The sequence below is a fragment of the Hemiscyllium ocellatum genome, chromosome 15, assembly GCF_020745735.1.
Source record: "Hemiscyllium ocellatum isolate sHemOce1 chromosome 15, sHemOce1.pat.X.cur, whole genome shotgun sequence".
NCBI lineage: Eukaryota > Metazoa > Chordata > Chondrichthyes > Orectolobiformes > Hemiscylliidae > Hemiscyllium > Hemiscyllium ocellatum.
Window position 1 is genome coordinate 33,319,134 of NC_083415.1, and position 23,533 is coordinate 33,342,666.

At 40.6% G+C, this 23,533-nt stretch overlaps 1 protein-coding gene across 4 annotated transcripts in view; it reads right to left on the reverse strand.

Annotated features, from left to right (window-relative positions):
* Positions 1-23,533, reverse strand: part of LOC132822743 (extracellular sulfatase Sulf-2-like) — a 309,760-nt gene that overhangs the window by 53,506 nt on the left and 232,721 nt on the right. For all 4 annotated transcript variants that reach the window (XM_060836041.1, XM_060836038.1, XM_060836039.1 and 1 more), the window contains 5 exons: positions 21,034-21,184; positions 12,755-12,930; positions 6,132-6,260; positions 876-932; positions 637-763 (listed from right to left, as the gene is read on the reverse strand). In XM_060836041.1, coding sequence (XP_060692024.1) covers positions 637-763; positions 876-932; positions 6,132-6,260; positions 12,755-12,930; positions 21,034-21,184 — 640 coding nt within the window. The remainder of the gene's footprint in view (positions 1-636; positions 764-875; positions 933-6,131; positions 6,261-12,754; positions 12,931-21,033; positions 21,185-23,533) is intronic.

Below are 23,533 nucleotides of genomic sequence, written 5' to 3' on the forward strand. Positions count from 1 at the left end.
AATGTTCTATTGAGTTCAAAACCAACCCAGACAAATGAAGTACTCCTTATGCAATCTGGCAGCTGGTAATGATTCTAAACAAAATGAGCCATGGGAGATTTAATGCAGGATCCAGCGGGTGAGAACCCACACCACATTAAACTGCTACTATTCAACATTACAACGTGGCTAAGTACTATTTAATCTTCAGACGTTCTGGCAGCAATGCTTCATAATCCCTAATGGACTGAAAATCAAGTTTACATATTATAAAATGGTGGATGTAAATTGACAGAATAAAATGCCTTATCAGAAATAAAATCTAAAGAATGCTCTCTTTATCTGAAAACTTGGGATTATTATACCTACTTAGAATACTGATAATTCTGTCTTTTCCTCATTGTGCAATATTCTGTCCCACGATTGTTTTTGTGTTCACTCCCACACATCCAGATCTTTTAAACTGAAGTGCACCAGTTGCATAGTCTGGGCCTTTCAATCAAATTGCACATAATCACAGTCATGTATGAATTATTATAGAAGTACTACAGAAATAATCGCAATTCCTGGAAGTTCTGTGAAGTGCTTGCACCATATGATCTGTTTTACGGCCTTTGCCATACAGTTCGTCAACATCAGGTGACTGAATAAACCTACCTGGCCAAACTGCTCACAAGGTGTCTGGTATTCTGCCTTCTGGCAAAGATCTTTCACTCTTTCATGCTTCGGCAGAAAATTTTCCTCTTGGGTGTTCTTACCCTCATCCCTCTTGTGGAGCAGCTTACTAACAAAATGAAAAGAAAAACACTGCTCCTTTAATACTGGCTATCACAATGATTAAGATGACAATTTGAAAAAACTTCACATTATGCTTTAAGACAATGTTAATAACATACCCTCTTTCCACAAGAAAAGAATCTCGCCATATTTTTGTTTTCTTGTTTGAGTTGAACCTGAGGAATTAAATAGTAGTTACATTATTGAACTTAGTTCAGGTTTATATGTTCGATCAGTGCAGTTGAACTCTAGGTAATCTGCATTCCTTTTTTAGGTGCACTATAATTTGAACCAAGTAGTAACTGACCAAAATTAATTTGCTTTACTGAAGGCTAGATTACCATTAGCTAGATTTAGTCTTTAGCCCTGTGATGATTATTAAGCAATTAACATTATCATGAATCTGAAAACCAATTAGATCTATTTTTGTGTTGTAAAAACAAAAGAACAAGGTGGTACGGTGGCTCCGTGGTGAGCACTGCGGCCTCAGCACCAGGGATCGGAGTTCGCTTCCAGCCTCAGGGTGACTGGGTGTGTGGAGTTTGCACATTCTCTGCATTTGCATGGGTTTCTTCCGGATGCTTCGGCTTCTTCCCACAATCCAAAGATGTGCTGGTCAAGTGAATTGGCGTGCAAAATTGCCCAGTGTTCAGGGATGTGTAGGTTAGATACATGAATCAGGGGTAAATATAGGATAATAGAGTAGGAGAATGGGTCTGGGTGGGTTACTCCTTTGGAGGGCCAGTGTGGACTTGTCGGGTCAAAGGGTCTGTTTCCACACTGTAGGGATTCTATGAAATGGTGGAAATCTGAATTAAAAATGCTGAAAATAAGCAGTGAGTCAAGTAGAATCTGTGGAGAGAGAAACAAAGTTAGCAAAAATATATCATCCTGAAACTTTAGCTCCAACTGGAATCTTATCACCATAATCTCTCCTGGAAAGGCAGAAACTTTTTCAGGTTTGCATCAAGACTCTCTGCCCAGCATAACGAATTGTTACTCCTCACCAGGGAGCAAAATAAAACAAATACCATTGTCTCTCCAGTTTGAAGGGAGAAAAGAGTGACACATTAATTCTCTCAAAGAAAAGTTTCCAAAGGAAGGGCACGTTTTAGAAAAGCACAGAACTGGGATTTTCTCAGCTGCAGGCAGCTACTAGAATGGCACGGCGAATTGAGAAGGTTGACCCCTGGATTTCTCTCCATATTATCTATGCAATCTGATGGGCTGCAATGAGGGGACCTCTCCCAAAGACAGGCAGAAAAAAAACTAACATCTTTAAGCAAGATGACAGAGGACTGTTTCCTTCAAACTGGAGACCATGCACAAAGAGCACCCAAAACCTGGAGCCTCTTGGGGGCAAGGAAAATGAGCGGCAGAACAGTTTCAGCTGGTAAGCTTCACATTTGGTTTTATCCAAAATGGTTTGCCTTAAAACGATGCACTTTGCAGCTTCACTCCCCCCTCCCTGTGCAGACACCACTTCACATCCCCACTCTGAACAGCCAACAATCCCACTCACTCATCTCCTATTGCCACTTCACACCCATGTTTCAATTTTCTTCCACTAATTGAGGTAATTCAATTCAGAAGGAGCAACAGGAATACAGAGTACTAGGCTCATGGTAAGATTCTTGGTAGTGTAGATGAGTAGAAAGATCTCTGTGTCCACATACATATATCCCTGAAAGTTGCCACCCAGGTTGATAGGGTTGTTAAGGTGGTATACAGTGTGTTAACTTTTATTGATAGAGGGACTGAATATCAGAACCACAAGGTCATGTTGCAGCTGTACAAAACTCTGGTGCGGCTGCACTTGGAGTATTGCATACAGTTCTGGTCACTGCATTAGATTAGTTTCCCTACAGGATGGAAACTGGCCATTTGGCTCCATTATAGGAAGGATGTGGAAGCTTTGGAAAGGAGATTTACTGGGATGTTGCCTGATATGGAGGGAAGGTCTTATGAGGAAAGGCTGAGTGACTTGAGGCTGCTTTTGCTAGAGAGGAGGTGATTGAGTGGTGACTTAATTGAGATATAAGACAATCAGAGGGTTAGACAAGGTGGATAGTGAGACCCTTTTTTTCTTGGATAGTAATGGCTCGCATGAAGGGGACATAGCTTTAACTGAGGAGTGATAGATATAGGACAGATGTCAGAGGTAGTTTCTTTACTCGGAGTAGTTGGGGTGTGGAGTGCACTGCCTGCAACAGTAGTCGACTTGCCAAAATTAATGGCATTTAAATCACTGGATAAACATATGGATGAAAATGGAATAGTGTAGGATTGATAGGCTTCAGATTGGTTCCACAGGTCGGCGCAACATCGAGGGCCGAAGGGCCTGTACTACATTGTCATCTTCTAAGTTCTATGTTTTAATTAGGTCCTCCTTTCCTTTGGGAGGCAGGGGGCGGCTAAGTGGGGGCACTCCAAATGCAGGCAGCCTTTGGCAATACATAACCACCATTCCACTGGAAAAAAAGGTCTTGTTCTTGCTTTCTGCAGACATCAGCAATGAACTGCAGGAGAATCTCCTGAGGAACTGAAATTCAAACTTGACAAGAAATTTGATCCTAGGCTGAGGGGCCTTGTCTCCTGTTGACGGATTATGGCATCCATCTCCTCGCTTTGATGATAAGGCAGCTTTGCTAGTTGTAGTGCTTTTGTTCTTTCCTCTCAACGCATAGGCAGCTGCACAAGATGTTCTCATGCTGTTGTGAAGACTGACAGTACAGAAATAAAGCTATAGATGGATACAATGCTAGATGAATGGCATTTCCTCCATCTGTCAAGAAATGAACACACTCTCTATGAACAGTGGTATCTCAATAGTCATGGTTCCAGCTCTTCAGTCTCAGTGATGTCTCCTCAGCTTGTTTGCAATTACCCCAGTGATTCAAGCGGGTAACTGACAAGTCAGGAAAATGGGTCACTGGCAAGGAAATCTGGACCTTGAGGTTAAACTACTTCAATATTGGCTTAACAACCTTAAGCCATTTCTTACATGATTGATCCAAGGGAGTTCCCTGCTTCCCTCCAATACTACTCCAGAGAAAGCTGAAGAGTGAGGGGTCATGTTGGGATCCCAAACTGACGCTAATTTTTGGGATGCTTCCACATTGCTCACTACTGGACTGACCTTTACATGTTGAAACAATTCCATTCTCTGACAGGTGCTACCATACCTACCCATTACTTCGAGCATTTTCAGCTCATCTACTGCATTAGCTCAGAAAAACTGTTCTGTTCCCTGGACCTGTAAGAGATGATGCACTGTAATGGTTTAGCTAGATGCTATGCCATTGCACTCATTAATTAGTTCACATATTGACACAAGTGTCAATATTAATACATATTGCCTTATAACAAAAAAAAGCCTAATTATTTGCTGTACAAATTAACAGGTGGAAACAACAAACATTGCACAGCTTAGACAGTACAGAAGCTAAACTAATGAAGAAGTGCGAAGATAGACCCCTTACAACGATAATTATTCACCTTGAAAGCTACATCTCACATCATTTAATTTCTGAAAAATAAAAGATGTGCAATACTTCAGTTTCGCTGCTCTAATACGGAATTCTTATTACTAGGCATTCAGCTCCAAAATCACTGCAAATACATTAAACTCACAAAACAACTGGAATTCACATTTTTTAAAATAACCTTTTCAAAAGGTTGGTATGGAAATTAATAGAGCTAGATTTTCAATAGGCATCTGTGAAAAATGCTATTGCTACTAATTAGACACTCCTTATAGAAATTCCACAACGCTTACTTACATTGATTTCAATGCAAATAAAATTCAAAGCACTTCCATTCTATTGCAAAATATTATATGCCCAGTGCAATAAATAGTGGATACATAATTTTCTTTACACAGTTTTGCAATCAACTACTCAGTGTCAAAATCCTACAGCATGGCAATGGAACCTTGGGTCCAACTCATCTGCATCAACGAAACATCCCAATCTGATCTAGTCCCATTTGCTAGCAAATGGCCTGTATCCCTCTAAACCCTTCCTATTCATGTGCCCTTTCAGAAACGTTTTAAATGTTGCAATTATACCTGCCTCCACCACTTCCTCTGCTAGCCAATTCCAGACTTGGAACATGCTCTACCTGAAAATGTTACCCCTCAGGTCCTTCTTAAATCTTTCCTGTCTCGCCATAAACCTGGGCCCTCGAGTTTTGGACTCTCTCCCAGCACGTTCCCTCCGTGACTACCTGGTCAGGTCCACGCCCCCCCTATAACCCACCCTCCCATCCTGGCACTTTCCCCTGCCACCGCAGGAACTGTAAAACCTGTGCCCACACCTCCTCCCTCACCTATATTCAAGGCCTTAAAGGAGCCTTCCACATCCAAAGTTTTACCTGCACATCCACCAATATCATTTATTGTACCCGTTGCTCCCGATGCAGTCTCCTCTACATTGGGGAGGCTGGGTGCCTCCTAGCAGAGCACTTTAGGGAACATCTCCGAGACACCCGCACCAATTAACCACACCGCCCCGTGGCCCAACATTTCAACTCCCCCTCCCACTCTGCCGAGGACATGGAGGTCCTGGGCCTCCTTCACCACCAGTCCCTTACCACCAGGCGCCTGGAGGAAGAACGCCTCATCTTCCGCCTCGGAACACTTCAACCCCAGGGCATGTGGATTTCAACAGTTTCCTCATTTCCCCTTCCCCCATCTCACCTGAGTTCCAAACTTCCAGCTCAGCACTATCTCCATGACGTGTCTGGACTTGTCCAACTCGCTTAGCTCCTTTTCCATCTATCCACTCTACCCTTTCCTCCCTGACCTATCACCTTCATCCCCTCCCCCACTCACCCACTGTACTCTATGCTACTTTCTCCCCATCCCTACCTTCCTCTAGCTTATCTCTCCACGCTTCAGGCCTACTGCCTTTATTCCTGATGAAGGGCTTTTGCCCGAAACATCGATTTCGCTGCTCGTTGGATGCTGCCTGAACTGCTGTGCTCTTCCAGCACCACTGATCCTGAACCGCCCCACCCTACCACCTGAGGAAAAAGTATTCTCTATCAGTATTTTCCTCCAACACATTAATGATTTTTTTTTCAAGCTGCAATCTGAAATACGTTAGTGAAGGCCCATGCTCAGGTATTCAACATCATACATTCTTAAAGTGGTCTGGCAATTAGTGTTCTGCTGTGACCAGTTTTAATTAATCTTTTCAGCAGCAAAAAAGTTACCCGATATAGCAATAAATGTAGTAACTCAATAGTACTCAGTTTGTTTATCACGTTCAGACTCATTGATTTGAGCAAAGGAACAACCCTGGCAAAACTAAACTCTAATGGCTTCTCAGATACAGTATTATTTAGTCAACATAAAATCCTGGTCCTCTCACCTGTTGACGGGTTTTTCAGTGTCGAGAAGCTTTAGAATAGATTTGCCATCCATGTCAGCTGGAATGTCCAGACCTGCAATGTCTAAAATTGTTGGGGCAAGGTCTATATTTAGAACAAGTTGAGGAATTCTGGAAATAAACAACAAAAGGAACTGTTCATAATTCTGCCCTGACCATTATATTCAATATTCAGCAAGTTCTGAACAATCTTCCAGAGCAGCTGAAGTTGCTTATCATAGCCACGGTATTAACTTCAAGAAATTATAATAATAATAAGCTCGATGAATCAGGAAGTCTTTATACTTGCACATCACCAGTAAATTCTAAATTGAATGAACAGCACGGATATTGAATCTATTCAAAAGAATTGGGGTAGAAATTGAGGCACTGTCACAGTATCAGAGTGACTCTGAACAACTTGATCTTTACCCTTATGGTCAAAGAGGCCATCTGATCCTTGTCATGCATGCACTCTTTGACAATGATGTGGAGAAGCAGTGTTGGACTGGGGTGGACAAAGTTAAAAATCACAACAGCAGGTTATAGTCCAACAGATTTATTTGGAAGCACCAGCTTTTGGAACACTGCATGATGAAGGAGCAGCGCTCCGAAAGCTAGTGCTTCCAAACAAACTTGCTGGACTATAACCTGTTGTTGTATGATTTTTAACTCTCAATGTAAGGTCAGCTCAGAGGAAAATGTCACCCATACTTTTTCTTCTAAATATAGAAGACTAATTGAAGTACTCCAACCAATCCCATCAAAGATCCACTAACTGGCTGGGATTAAAGTTGAACCTTTGCTAGCCTATAATGGGTCATTTGCTAACCCCTGGGGAAACTCAGTGCCATTAACATGCGGAAAAGACCATCAGAGTCAAATTTAACATCTCGGTTTCCCTTTTCTCGAGATATATTTTGCTTTCTCAAATAACAGAAACTATCGTAATTGGGATAACTTATTAAATCATCATGACTTTAGTCAGACTGATATTAAAACTCTGTTCTAGGCAAAGTTTCCTCTGTATAATAATATTTATTTTGCCTCAGTTAATGACAGAAGTATTTAAACCATTATATAGTTGAGGCAAGTGACATTCTACATTTACTTTCACTAACTCTTCAGCAATTAGCTTTATTAAAGTAAATAATTCCACATAATTGTAAACAATTTCTGTTTAATATAAATATTCTGAACAGGATTGCCTCAAACGTTTACTCATTAGACTCGTGAATTCAAGGGGATGTGGCTATTTCTATTTATCAACCCTGGGTTAGGGTGACCAGAACAGCAAGGTTTTAATATTCCAAGAGCAGTAAGACGCATTCATTTGCAATTTTGATTTAATTTCTAATTATCAACATCCAAGATGGAGGCCAGGAAAAGTTCTGGCTGTAACAGCTGCTCCTTTTTTGAGGTATGTTAGGTGCTGGAGGTGATTTCCTCGAATTCCAGAAGCAGCAATTACTGGTTTATATGTTGTTGCATTATTTTCCCCCCCCAAAGTTCCAAAACAAAGTCAAAACAACAGCAGTTTTAAAAGGGAGAAGAACAGACAAGGGGGAGGGTGGTGAGGGTGATGGATTCTCAGGGGAACGTAGCACGAACAGCTAAGTTTCTGATATTGAGACTGGCTCTAATGCAATGAGGGGTACGTCGGGTTCCAAGAGATCAATTGTGCTAGGGGATTCTCTAGTCTGAAGTACAGACAGATGTTTCTGTGGCCAGCAACGAAAAATTAGAATGGTGTGTTGCTTCCCTGGTGTCAGGATCAAGGATGTCTCAGAGAGGGTACAGAATGTTCTCACAGGAGAAAAGGGCCAGCAAGAGGTCATTGTCTACACTGGAACCAATGATATAGGAAGGGAAAAGGTTGAGAGTCTGAAGGGAGATTAGAGAGAGTTAGGCAGGAATTTGAAAAGTAGGGCCTCGAAAGTAGTAATATCTGGATTACTCCTGGTGCTGCGAGCTAGTGAGGGCAGGAATAGGAGGATAGAGCAGATGAATGCATGGCTGAGGAGCTGGTGTATAGGAGAAGGATTCACATTTTTGGATCATTGGAATCTCTTTTGGGGAAGAAGTAACCTGTACAAGGAAGGACAGAGTGCACCTAAATTGGAAGGGGACTAATATACTGGCAGGGAAATTTGCTAGAGCTGCTCGGGAGGATTTAAACTAGTAAGGTGAGGGGGATGGGACCCAGGGAGATAGTGAGGAAAGAGGTCAATCTGAGACTGATATAGTTGAGAACAGAAGCGAGTCAAACAGTGAGGGCAGGCAGGGACAAGGGGAGGACTAATAAATTAAACTGCATTTATTTCAATGCAAGGGGCCTAACAGGGAAGGCAGATGAACTCAGGGCATGGTGAGGAACATGGGACTGGGGTATCATAGCAATTACAGAAATACAGCTCAGGAATGAACAGGACTGGCAGCTTAATGTTCCAGGATACAAGTGCTACAGGAAGGATAGAAAGGGAGGGCAGGAGGGTGAGGTTGTTGCATTTTTCATAAGGGATAGTATTAGAGCTGTGCTGAGGGAGAATATTCCCAGAAAAACATCCAGCGAAGTTATTTGGGTGAAACTGAGAAATAAAGGGATGATCACCTTATCGGGATTGTATTTATGGACCCCCTAATAGTCAGAGGAAATTGAGAAACAAACTATAAGGAGATCTCAGTTATCTGTAAGAATAATAGGGTGGTTATGGTAGGGGATTTTAACTTCCCAAACATAGACTGGGACTGCCATAGTGTTAAGGGTTTAGATGGAGATGAATTTGTTAAGTGTGTACAAGACAATTTCCTGATTCAGTATGTGGATATACCTACTAGAGAAGGTGCAAAACGTGACCTCCTCTTGGGAAATAAGGCAGGTCAGGTGACTGAGGTGTCAGTGGGGGAGCACTTTGGGGCCAGCAACCATAATTTTATTAGATTTAAAATAGTGATGGAAAAGGATAGAACGGGTCTAAAAGTTGAAGATCTAAATTGCAGAAAGGCTAACTTTGACAGTATTACGCAAGAACTTTTGAAAGCTGATTGGGGGCAGATATTTGCAGGTACAGGGACGGCTAGAAAATGGGAAGCCTTCAGAAATTAGATAACGAGAATCCAGAGAAAGTATATTCCGGTTAGGGTGAAAGGAAAGGCTGATAGATATACGAAATGCTGGATGTTTGTTAAAGAAAAAGAAGGAAGCATATGTAAGATAGAGACAGGATAGATCGAGTGAATCCTTAGAAGAGTATAAAGAAAGTAGGAGTATACTTAAGGAAATCAGGAGGGCAAAAAGAGGACATGAGATAGCTTTGGCAAATAGAATTAGGGAGAATCCAAAGAGTTTTTACAAATACATTAAGGACAAAAGGGTAACTAGGGAGAAAAATAGGGCCCCTCAAAGATCAGCAAGGCGGCCTTTGCGTGGAGCTGCAGAAAATGGGGGAGATACTAAATGAGTATTTTTCATCAGTATTTACTGTGGAAAAGGATATGGAAGATATTGACTGTAGGGAAATAGATGGTGACATCTTGCAAAATGTCCAAATTACAGAGGAGGAAGTGCTGGATGTCTTGAAATGCATGAAGTGGATAAATCCCCAGGACCTGATCAGGCGTACCTGACAACTCCGTGGGAAGCTAGAGAGGTGATTGCTTGGCCTCTTGCTGAGATATTTGTATCACCGATAGTCACAGGTGAGGTGCAAAAAGAGTGGAGTTTGGCTAATGTGGTGCCACTCTGTTTAAGAAGAGTGGTAAGGACAAGTCAGGGGACTATAGACCAGTGAGCCTGACATTGGTGATGGGCAAGTTGTTGGAGGGAATCCCGAGGGATAGGATGTACATGTATTTGGAAAGGAAAGGACTGATTAGGGATAGTCAACATGGCTTTGTGCGTGGGAAATCTTGTCTCACAAAATTGATTGAGTTTTTTGAAGAAGTAACAAAGAGGACTGATGAGAGCAGAGCGGTAGATGTGATCTATATGGATTTCAGTAAGGCATTCGACAAGGTTCCCCATGGGAAACTGATTAGCAAGGTTACTTTTCACGGAATACAGGGAGAACTAGACATTTGGATACAGAACTGGCTCAAAGGTAGAAGACAGAGGGTGGTGGTGGAGGGTTGTTTTTCAGACTGGAGGCCTGTGACCAGTGGAGTGCCACAAGGATCGGTGCTGAGCCCTCTTCTTTTTGTCATTTACATAAATGATTTGGATACGAGCATAAGAGGTCTATGTAGTAAGTTTGCAGATGGCACCAAAATTGGAGTTGTAGTGGACAGGGAAGAGGGTTACCTCAGATTACAAGAAGATCTGGACCAGATGGGCCAATGGGCTGACAACTGGTAGATGGAGTTTAATTCAGATAAATGCAAGGTGCTGCATTTTGGGAAAGCAAATCTTAGCAGGACTTATACACTTAATGGTAAGGTCGTATGGAGTGTTGCTGAACAAAGAGACCTTGGAGTGCAGGTTCATAGCTCCTTGAAAGTGGAGTCACAGGTAGATAAGATAGTGAAGGCGGCATTTGGTAGGCTTTCGTTTATTGGTCAGAGTATTGAGTACAGGAGTTGGGACGTCATGTTGCGGCTGTACAGAACATTGGTTAGGCCACTGTTGGAATATTGTGTGCAATTCTGGTCTCCTTCCTATTGGAAGGATGTTGTGAAACTTGAAAGGGTTGAGAATACATTTAGAAGGATCTTGCCAGGGTTGGAGGATTTGAGTTATAGGGAGAGGCTGAACAGGCTGGGGCTGTTTTCCGTGGAGCGTCGGAGGCTGAGGGGTGACTTTATAAAGGTTTACAAAATTATGAGGAGTATAGATAGGTTAAATAGACAAAGTCTTTTTCCTGGGGTTGGGGAATCCAGAACTAGAGGGCATAGGTTTAGTGTGAGAGGGGAAAGATATAAGAGAGACCTAAGGGGCAACGTTTTCACACAGAGGGTGGTACGTGTATGGAATGAGCTGCCAGAGGAAGTGGTGGAGGCTGGTACAATTGCAACATCTAAAAGGCATTTGGATGGGTATATAAATAAGAAGGGTTTGGAGGGATATGGGCTGGGTGCTGGCAGGTGGGACTAGATTGGGTTGGAATATCTGGTCGACATGGACAGGTTGGACCGAAGGGTCTGTTTCCATGCTGTACATCTCTATGACTCCATCAAATTGCAACATGATTAAAAGTTGAAGCTTAACAGAAAATCTACATTCCACTTTTTAAATTAATTATTGCAATATGTAACTAGGATGAACCTCCTTTTTTTTTTAAAATGTCTAGCAACTCATTTCTGTGTTAATTGTCAAGGACAAAGAAAAGTCAATGAAGCCTGTCATTTACATTTGGCTAAAAATAAAGAAATAATATGGCTGATAAAACATTTACAAGTTAGTGAGAGCACACTGAAATTCATTTCAGGCAGTTATTAGAAAACGTATTTTGTGATTTATGTAATAAGAATTCAAATAAAGATTCCTGGTTACCAAGGTTTCATCATTTCCAATTTTCCCTTTAACTAATTATACTATAGTACTGGGTCGTTGCTTAGACAAATGTAGCAGCATTTTGACACATCACGAAGGGCTGGGGTGAATTACCAATGCATCAGTTTTATTTTAAAATATTGCTTTATTCACCCTACTCTAATTTTTACTCGTGCTAACTTTAACATCCACCTGAAACACTGGACAACTCAGATGAGGTCTTGGTTTCAAAGTGCACGCATAGAAGAAGGGTGTCTGGAAAAAAAAAAATTTTCTTAGGATTCTGGCAGATTTTTTTTTAAACTTAGGTTATGTACACAAAAATCCTTTTCTTTCCTTCAAAGCAAATATCATTCTTTCAGGGGGTGTGGTCTTTGTTGGCTGGGTCAGAATTTATTGCTCATTCCTAGATGCCTTCCTAGTAGTGAATTGCCTTCTTGAACTGCCGCTGTTAATTTGGTGTAAATACCTGTACACCAACAACACTGCGAAGGAGTGAGTTCCAGGTTTTGGCCCAGTGAACCAGTTCCTCAAATCAATCCCAATTGACCGAGGAGTTATGGCAAAATTAGCAATTGATCTATAGCTGCATTAAACAACGGCTAATAAAAATACTTAGCTCTTTTAGTGTGCTAAATGCCATTGTATTTCAACATATGTCAAAGATACACTGGGCTGAGTTTAATGCCGCCTGTCAGAAAGGGAAGCATAGCAGCCAGGTCCAAATTATCATGGCAGAGGCCCAGCTTCAGTCTCCAATTGGAGGCAAAACCCATTCTTAAAGGTGGAATGTGGAAGTAATGAGCCAAATGACACCCATTATCCCTGAGCCCATTATAATTTATTGAGACGCCCCACTAGCTCAACAAAATTTGGCCACTATTACAAACAGATATTTCATTCAATTGTTGATGCGAATAAAATGGAGCTTCTAGGATTGTTGTGATGTAGTGGTGGCATCCATACCCCTTAGGCCAGCAGACCTGGTTTCACATCTAAATAGGTTGATTGGAAAATACCTAAAATGGAAGTTCTCAAGAGTGAACATGAAATCACTTCTACGATACACCTCATGGTCTTAGGATCCTAGAATTACTGCAATGATATTCAATTCAGTTTTGATTATAGACCATCTTACATTGACCCTGGTTCCACATTGGGACCCCGCATGAAAAATGGCACTCTGATATCAATCTCATAGGGCATCGATTTTCCTTTGACGAGTCCAAACTGTCCAATGTGATAGCCATGGTCTGCTGTGTAAATGATGTACGTATTGTCCACTTCTCCAGTTTCAACAAGCATGTTATAGAGCTGAAAGATCAAATGTAAACACTTAAGTGAAAAATTCACATGTAATGAGAGTCTACACCAAGCATTTGTGGGTACTAATATCTGTACTCATTGTATTTTTGCTTAAGTGTAATCTCTATTTCCTTCTCATACATCATTACATTTTAACTATACTAGATTAATCTGTCTTAGCAATAGAAAGCTAGAAGTAACTGATCCATTAACACTGATTAACCTACTCAACTTACCTACATAGCACAAGAAGCCCTGCTATATGTACAATCCTTGTATTAGGTCTTTCACCAGTCCCTTCTTTTTGCATTAAATTCAGTGACATTCTACCCTTGCAGACTAACCAACTACAATATTGAAAAACTAAGCACCAAACAAAAAATGTGACGTACAGATTGAACGAATATTTCTTGATACTCAAGTGCTCAAACCACTGGGTTTTTCATAAACAGAATACTTCCTAACCATCCCATTGAATTTGCTCCCTCAAATGGTTTCAGGTAAACAGATGGTTGTTCATCTGTGCACCTTTGAGATAATCATGGCTGGCGATTCTTGGATACTCATGTCTCAGAGGACCTGACTGCAGATTGCTGTATTTGGACTTGTAGCAAGAAATTCAGGTCCAGCTGTCTGGCACTGTATTGGATACTAATTGATGCAGTGACGATGGAACGAACATACAGACATAATGAGACAGGCTGTAATGTGCCAATCAAATTGCATGGCTGCCAGTGGATGGAGTTGGAGCTTATCCCTGACCCAAGTGATGGAATATGGCAGAAAATGAGCAGCTTCCTGGAAGCCTGTACCTATTTATTCCACCAACCTCATCAAAGGGTACATCTGCCTCTCCAAGCTTAGGGTTTGAAACAAAGTCTGTGTGACAATGATTTGGGCTTCCAAAGATAAAAGAAGTCGAAGCATGCAATTCTATTGTGAGAAATTCTGTTGGGGTTGGCAAAAATACAATGTTGAGGGCTGGTTCAAAGCAATATAATACCACACACAGTTAGAGAGGTATACAGCACAGAAACAGACCATGCTGATCAGATAGTCTAAAGTCATCTGGTCCCATTTATCAGCACTTGGCCCATATTTTCTAAACCCGTCCTATTCCTATACATATCCAAATGTCTTTTAAATGTTGTAATTGTACCAGTCTCCAACACTTCCTCTGGCAGCTCATTCCATACATGTATCACTATCTGTGAAAAAGTTGCCCCTTTGGTCCCTTTTAAATATTTTCCCTCTCACCTTAAACCTATATCCTCTAGCGCTGCACGCAGCTACCCTGGGGGAAAGACTTAGTTCGAGACTGAGGGGTGACCTAACACTGAAGGGAAAATAACCCTGGCACTATCCTTGTAAATCTTTTCTGAACCCTTTCAAGTTTCACAACAGACTTCTTTTAGCAGAGAGACCAGAATTTCATGCAGTATTCCAATAGTGATCTAACCAATGTCTTGTATAGCTGCAACATGACCTCCCAAATTCTATACTCATTGCACTGAACAATAAAGGCAAGCATACCAAATGCCTTCTGCAATATCCTACCTACTTGCGACTTCACTTTCAAGGAACTGTGAACCTGTTGGAAACAGACTCCTCAATGCTTTCAGCCACTGTAATGAAGCCCCTCAGCAGAACTTCTCATTCCTTCACCCAAAGTGACTTCAGGGACTTTCTTCTCATTTCTGGGCTCTAAGTCATTAAATAAAAGAAACACAAAGTAATTTCCTGTCAGGAATTAGTCTTAAGAGGTGAAAAATTAAATTTATTTGTTCCTGTTTTTAATGCACGTTGTTTCAGCCAGCTCCATGTATCTCTGAGAGGTACAGGCATTGGCAGAGTGCAGCAAACAGTTTCAGAAGTACAATGAGAAGATAGCTTGAGTGTGATATTGACCTGACGTCAACTCGCATTTTCCAGTTAAAATCCTGTCTCGCTGAAAATGTGTTGCTGGAAAAGCGCAGCAGGTCAGGCAGCATCCAAGGAGCAGAAGAGTGAAGTGGTTCATTTTGGAAGGCCAAATTTGAATGCAGATTATAGGCTTAAAGGGAGGAATCTTGGCCCTGAAGAAGGGCTCATGCCCGAAATGTCGACTCTCCTGCTCCTTTGATGCTGCCTGACCTGCTGCGCTTTTCCAGCAACACATTTTCAGCTCTGATCTCCGGCATCTGCAGTCCTCACTTTCTCCTAAAATCCTCTCTCGACCTTGCTCGGCTGACTACACATTCACCAACAGGAAGCAACGCCCACCAGCGCCTATTAGGGATCACATTTAGTGGCTGGATGATTTCTACTGGTTGCTGTTTGATTCTGCAGGTGTTTAGTATTTTCTCCAACTCCAAGCTCCAATAGTGAATTGCAAGACAAATTCATAAGATGTTTTTACTGTTGAAGATTTCTACACAAACCTGTTGCTCCCAGAACACAACATGACTTGGCAAATGAGTGGAGGCCAAGTGGAATCAGAGGGTGGGAATGGTTCATCAGAAGAGCCTCTCTCAGGGAGCTTGGTTAGCATTTGTCCAGCCTCACCTTCAGCAAGGAACCATTTGTGAAGTGTCGGTGTTTCATTTTGGATGTCCTGAGTGAAGTGTTCTATGTGCTGCTGCCATAAGGCACAACAAGAAAGACATTGTTTGTGAATATAATAGGTGACCATGAAAAGAATATGTGCATGTCTGAGTCCTGACAGAGAGGAATTAGAGATATGTGTAACATTTCAAAGTAGGTTGTCAGCAAATACACAAGTGAAGTGATGGTTTTTGCCTTCTAAATGAGGGCTAACTAAATTTCATTGTTATTTGCCAAGTAGTAGTAGATGGAGTAGGTAACTTCACCAGGAATTGCACATTTCCATGGATTGGAAAATGTCAATGACTGCATGCACATCCTTTTGCAGACACTGAATGTCAAGCCTCAAATAACAGAGACCTTGGCAAGTCTGCCCAGAGATTCCTAAATATAGCAAACCAGGCAGATATGATGGGTAAAAGGTGGCATTTATGAAATTCTTTCCTATATTCTGTATCTCTGCTAACAAGAGCATGGGGATGATGGTAAAACTATATAAAAAGTAAGTTAGGACATAGCTAGAGTACAGCTCTGTAACACGTCATAGATGAAGATTACAAATGCATAACAGGCACTACAGAGGTGAGATGTTGCCAGAATTGGGAAGTTAAGTCATGCAGATATGTGGGGCTACATTCTTTGGAACAGAGAAAGCTATAGGTGTGTAACTGAGGTTTATAAATTTACCATGTGCCTAGATAGAAGGACCAAATTCTCTTAGATGAGTCAATAACCAGGAGTCTTCCATTAGGTGACAGGAGAATTGTTTTCACCCAGGAATAAATGGCTATTTAAGAGTCACTGTCTGAAAAGGTAGCAGAAACAGAAACTCGCATCACATTTGCAAGGCATTTACTTAGGACTTAGAACAGTACAACACAGTACAGGCCCTTCAGGTTGTTCCGACCTTTATCCTACTCTAGGATCAAACAAACCAACATACCCACGTTTTACTATCATTTATGTGGTTATCCAAGAGTCACTTAAATGTCCCTAATGAACCGGACCCTACTACCACTGCTGGCAGTGCATTCCACACACATTCTGTGTAAAGAATCTACCTATGTTATCTCCCTTAAACCTTTCTCCAATCACCGTTATGCCCTGCATGACAGTCATTTCAGCCCTGGGAAGAAGTCTCTGGGCTATCTACTCTCTCAATGCCTCTCATCATCTTTGATACCTGTATCAAGTCACCTCTCATCCTCCTTTGTTCCAATGACAAAAGCCCCAGCTCCCTCAACCTTTCTTCATAAGACATGCCCTCCAGTCCAGGCAGTATCCTGGTAAATCTCCTCTGCACCCTCTCGCACTTTCACATCCTTCCTATAATGAGGCAACCAGAAATGAACACACTATTCCAAATGTGGTCTAACCAGGGCTTTATAGAGCTGCAGCATAACCTCACAGCTCTTAAAATCAATCCCCCTGCCAATGAAAGACAACACACCATATATGTCGTCTTAACAGCCTGAGTGGAAATTTTGAGGGATTTATGGACGTGAACCCCAAGATCCCTTTGTTTCTCCACAATGCCAAGATTCCTCCCTTTAAGCCTATAATCTGCATTCAAATTTGGCCTTCCAAAATGAACCACTTCACACTTTACCAGGTTGAACTCCATCTGCAACTTCTCTGCCCAGCTCTGCATCCTGTCAATGTCCCATTACAAACTTTAACAGTCTTCTATGGGCCAGCCAAATCTGTATCCAGCCAGCCAAATTTCCTGTATTCCATGCCTCCTTACTTTCTGAATGAGCCTACTTTCAGAATCTTATCAAACGCCTTGCTAAAACTGTATACACTACAAACACTGCTCTACCTTCATTAATGTGTTTAGATATTAGATATTTAGAAATTACATATTTAGATATACACTTGAAGTGCTATAACATCCAAGATTATGGACGTTGAATTGGAAAGTATTAGGTGAGATAGCTCTTTCAAAGGTCAGTGTAAGTAGGATGAGCTGATTGAAGAAGTAACAAAGAGGCTTGATGATGGCAGAGCGGAAGATGTGATCTAGATGGACTTCAGTAAGGCGTTCGACAAGGTTCCCTACGGGAGACTGATTGGCAAGGTTAGATCTCATGGAATAATGGGAGAACTAGCCATTTGGATACAGACTGGCTCGAAGGTAGAAGACAGAGGGTGGTGGTGGAGGGTTATTTCTCAGACTGGAGGCCTGTGACCAGAGGAGTGCCACAAGGATCGGTGCTGGGTCAGATTTTCTGCCAGTCACATAAATGATTTGGATGTGAGCATAACAAGTACGGTTAGTAAGTTTGCAGATGGCTCCAAAATTGAAGGTGTAGTGGACAGCGAAGAGGGTTACCTCAGATTACAATAGAATCTTGACCAGATGGGCCAATGGGCTGAGAAGTGGCAGTTTACTTCAGATATATGCAAGGTGCTGCATTTTGGGAAAGCTAATCTTAACAGGACTTACACACTTAATGGTAAGGTCCTAGGGAATGTTGCTGAACAAAGAGACCTTGGAGTGCAGGTTCATAGCTCCTTGAAAGTGGAATCGCAAGTAGATAGGATAGTGAAGGTGGCGTTTGGTATGCTTTCCTTTATTGATAAGAGAGTATTGAGTACAGGAGTTGGGAGGTCATGCTGTGGCTGTACAGTACATTGATTAGGCCACTGTTGGAATATTGCGTGCAATTCTGGTCTCCTTCCTATCAGAAAGATGTTGTGAAACTTGAAAGGGTTCAGAAAAGATTCACAAGGATGTTGCCAGGGTTGGAGGATTTGAGCTATAGGGAGAGACTGAACAGGCTGGGGCTGTTTTCCCTGGAGCGTCGGAGGCTGAGGGGTGACCTTATAGAGGTTTACAAAATTATGAGGGGCATGGATAGGGTAAGTAGGCAAAGTCTTTTCCCTGAGGTTGGGGGGTCCAGAACTAGAGGGCATAGGTTTAGGGTGAGAGGGGTAAGATCTTAAAGAGACCTAAGGGGCAACGTTTTCACGCTGAGGGTGGTATGGGTATGGAATGAGCTGCCAGAGGAAGTGGTGGAGGCTGGTACAATTGCAACATTTAAGAGGCATTTGGATGGGTATATGAATAGGAAGGGTTTGGAGGAATATAGGCCGGATACAGGCAGGTGTGACTAGAATGGGTTGGGATATCTGGTCAGCATGGACAGGTTGGACCGAAGGGTCTGTTTCCATGCTATGCATCTCTATGATTCTATGACTCCTTTGTGCTGTAAATGTCTATGATTTCACACAACATATATATGTGGATGTGAGGGACTAACGGGAGGTGGAGGAGGAGAACTAGGACAAGAGGAAGCAACCCAGATAGAACCTTCCTTTCATTAGGTTTTTGGTAATGAATTTATCCCATGTGATACCAGAAACCACAATCCCTGTTCAACACAGAGCATGCACATATTTTCCCTTCCATCTGTAAATGATCATTACTGCCTCAATGTGAGAATTATTCAAAATAAAAATCATTAAAAATTTAAACATTTTAACAGTTTAGAAAAAAAAGTCATAATGCAGACAAAAGTCAATTATTCACTTTGAGTATTTTATTACAGCTTGTCTTCTGCGCATCTTTGCTGCTCCTATTATCCCTATATAGTGCCCTTTGTGGTTAATGATAAGAGATCATAGCTTCAGAAGATCTGGCTGCACACTGCACTATATCAACATGATCATTAACAGTTCAGCCTCACTGACTGACAGGAAGCAGCAGAGACACCGGCAAAATAGCATGCATGGAGGATGCATTCTTATTTCTTAATGAGGACAATAGGTTTGCGCTCTATGCAATTACTGTCCCCCATCCTCCCCAGAACTGTTTTAAGAGAATCTAATCCCCCCACCCTTTCTCTTAGTCAGAAGTCTTACCTAATCCTAGTACAATCTGGTTCCATAGGAGGTTATGTTCCATCTTCAGGCAAAAATATTTTCTTGATGCAAATAATTACAAAAGTACTATTTCACAGTTTAAAACAAAATTCTAGTCAACCTGTCCAGAGATGTTATTACATACCTCTGAAGCAGATGGGACTTGAATCTAGTTCTCCTGGCTCAGATGCAGGGACACTATCACCACTATCACTGCACCACAAAAACCTCTAATACAATTTTTATTTTTAATTCAGGTTATTACTAATGGAACAATGCACTTGTTAAAACAAATCATACTGGCAGCACAGATGGGCAAGCTCAGCAAGCAGAGTACATAAAATATTCTGACTACTACATTAGGTTTCCAAATACAGTGGCCAACCAATTAAGTAGTAAAACAAATACAGAAACGCTGAATGCATGCAGCAGGTCAATCAGCTATAAGGAACAAAGAGTCTACGTTTCAGGTGCAAAGCATTTGTCAGATCTTTGGTGCGAGACAGCCATATGATGTCAGCTAGAGCTTCTGTCTGACCGTTTAGACTGAGACAGGAATGGGAATCTTGCAACAGTAGTCATTTTTCACATTTCCTCAGTGCTACCTACAATATTGTGGGGTTTGCCTCAGATTGTTAAACTAAGCTGGTCTTGACATTGCCAAATCCACTGGACAGGGATTTCTATACTTTTTTTTTTGCTGTCAATTGCACTGGCAACTATAATGTGGCTTTTTTCCCTTAGCTTGGAAGATCAATGCTTCATAAAATAGAAGCGAGATTGTGGTTGATGTCATATTGGCAGTTACCTGATGTGCTCTTACATTCATCAAATAGATCAGTTCATTCTTCTTTTCTCATAAAATATTGCTATTGGCATTATTGTATCAGTCCTGTTCTACTTCACGCAAATGGGAATCAGATTGGTGATCACTTTTTTTCAATAAAGTATTTATCCAATGGTGATATATGTCAAAGTGGTAACAACAGTGCAGTATGCTATGAACGTATGCAATTTATAGACAAAGTCTCTTTTCGGAATGATTTTTCTATGTCGTACTATTCTATGTTGGACTCTTATGTTGCAATGTAGCAATCATTTGTAAAGAATGTTCATGTAAAATATCTAATGGGAGTACAGATTTTAAAAAAAAAACTTGCAGTGGTTAATTACTGAAGTGAAAAGAGAACTCTGCTCCTAATATACAGTTAAAAATCACACAACACCAGGTTATAGCCCAACAGGTTTAATTGGAAGCACACTAGCTTTCGGAGCGACGCTCCTAATATAGCTATTGATGTAAAATGATACTAAACAAATAATACTTTTTAATTTGAAGATTCTCTTTTTCATCTGTGGAGTGATTCAATCATGGGATGAAATGCTGGGTGGCAAGCACAATCTCAAAATTTGTGGTGGGGGGTGCGAGGGGTAAGCAAGAAAGGTTATATGATGGGTCACTTGATTGAATTTTGCACAATATTTATTGGAATGCTCTCTTTCACGTGCGAGCGATTTGCCTGAATCATAACAAAGGTGTACCTGTTTGAGGGCACTTAAATATCCAATAGTTTGACTTAGGAATTTTCAGGATACCTGTGTGGTTAAGAAAAATCAAATGTTTCAATATTAATGCATTTATAATTTTCACTGACAACATACCTTTTCCATTGATTCATCCACAGACATTAACGTCTGCAGGCGCTTCCTCTGTAGCATGTTAGTGAATTCCATATGGATGGGTTTCATTGGGCCAGTATATCTCATGATCCAATGCTTGTCTGGATTGGGTGCATAATTATAGCTGGGGGTACTGCAGATGTAATTAAAAAAAAATTAATCTTAAAGGTTTTTATAAATTGGTGTTAGAGCGATATTAGATTCCTTGTGTCTTTGATCACAATTATGACACTAAGTTTTGATATCACTAGATTGTGACCCTAGAGTTTTGTGCTTCTGCTCTCTTTCACACTTAACATTTATAATTTGCCCCATCTCATTGCTCTTTTATCAAAATTTAATGCTACATTTTCATTGCATTTCATTAAATTGTGTGCACTGCCCATTCTGCCGACATGCCGATGCTATTCTGCATTTGCTGGCATTATTTCTTCAGTGTGCCATGATGACTAATTTACTATCATCATAAAACTTGTGCCTTTGCCTAAATTATTTATATAAATAGAGAGAACAGAGATTTTAGCATAGATCTCAATGGGATACCACTATTTACATCCTGCCAATTCAAATACATTCATTTACTCCTACTGTGATATCTGTGCTCTAGCATTCATTCCCTTTATTAGTTACAATTTCTTTCACACCATATGTTTCAAATGTTCAACATTTTTTGTGCCTTCTGAAAATGCATATTTCTCACATCAACTGAATTACCTTCATGTACTTCATATGGAACATGCTGCAAAAACGAAAGTCCCCAATCTACCATGACTTGCCTTTCACAATGCTGTCGCATCCAATGCTGTCACAGTTAGCCCATGCATTTGTAACTGTTCACCCACCAATCCAGCTTAAGACCAGTCTCAATTTGAAAACAGGAGAGAAAACTGGTGGTACAGATGCTGTAAGATGACCTTATCTTACTGCAACATAAAACTAACAAGGTTCATGTTCTCAGCTAGGACGTAGTTGACAGGCTGGAGGTGTAATACTCACTTAAATTATATGCAGTACCTCTGGGACAACCAATCTTCCTCTATTTAAATTCAGGCAAATTAAGATGGTACTGGGGGAGATTTTGGTTTAAGGAAATAAGTTGACTTGCCTTGTTGTCATGTTGGACACCTTTCCAGTCCACTTTTGCTTTTGAAGACAGGGTTAAAAATCAGGCCTGAAGCCAGAAAATTGCAGGCAAATTTAAGTTTAATTTTTGATTTCTTTAGATCAATTAGTTCTTCCAGCACTTCCATGTAGACTTAATACGTACACAGACAGAAAATGAGAGGTACTTAGCTACATAAACAGTTACTGTTGAATTCAATAGAGAAGTACTTACATATAGATAGATGGATAGTGAACGATAGTTGAACAATGAAGTTAGATATAGTGAATTGCATAAATGAAATAGACAGTGAAATAGCTAGGCAGATAAGGAGAGAGAATTAGATAATCAAAGCCACTTAGAGATATACTGAGATACAACAGATACAGAGAGACAGCTGTAATTGTATCAAGATCCAATATTCTCCATTCTGATGACTGCTATCTGTGAACATACATATTTGTGAAACATTCAAAGACGTGTAAAGAAATAACCAATTCCAGTGATAGAATATAACAGAAGTACAAAAGACATCTATTTGACAGCTTATTGAAAATTAACTCAGGTTTCTGGCACACAGGATGGCAAGATCAATACGTGTCATTATTACATCAAAGTATATTAAAAGCATTCTAAACAAATGAAACCATATTATGATTATTATAACACTAAATGATGAAATAAAGAACATAAGAAAATCTAGGTGAGAAAATATTCTGGTCTATCATTTCTTCTCCATCTAAAATCAATATCTAATTATTTCAGGATAGAATCTCTTTCACACTCCTTCTTTAAATGCTGCTTTGCTGAAGCAATATTTCCCTTCCACTTTGCTGGAAGAAAATCATTATCTGGCACTCAAAATTTTCACTTAAATGATATTGATCCAGTTTCTTATAATGGTGTCCATTTATACCAAATTATCATCTACCTCCAGGGACTGCTCTTAAACAACTGTCCTGTGGAGGCAGAAGGAAACAATCATTTCTGAATAACTCTTAAGATATTGTGAATTTTCTTTTTGAACTCTAGACCCATGCTCATGGTCAAAATTAAATAGTTTGTTGAATTTACTCTTATCTGTAGGTTTCATTATTAAGATCTGGATCAAGCATATGTGCGGTCAGTTTCTCTCTATTAAAATTAGTTCATTTGGCCTCACCATTGATCTGTTTTGATAACTTGCAATCCAATGTCCTAAAGATGCATTTTTTTGTTATTACTAATCATTGCCTCACAAATATAGGACAGTTTTGAAATAAGATCAATAATTACACACAAAGCATTTTGCTTTTCAACCATTATTAATAGAAATCCTTTTTGTACTATCAACATAAGAGATAAAAGCCCATAAGTCATTCTGTCATACAAGCCTGCTTT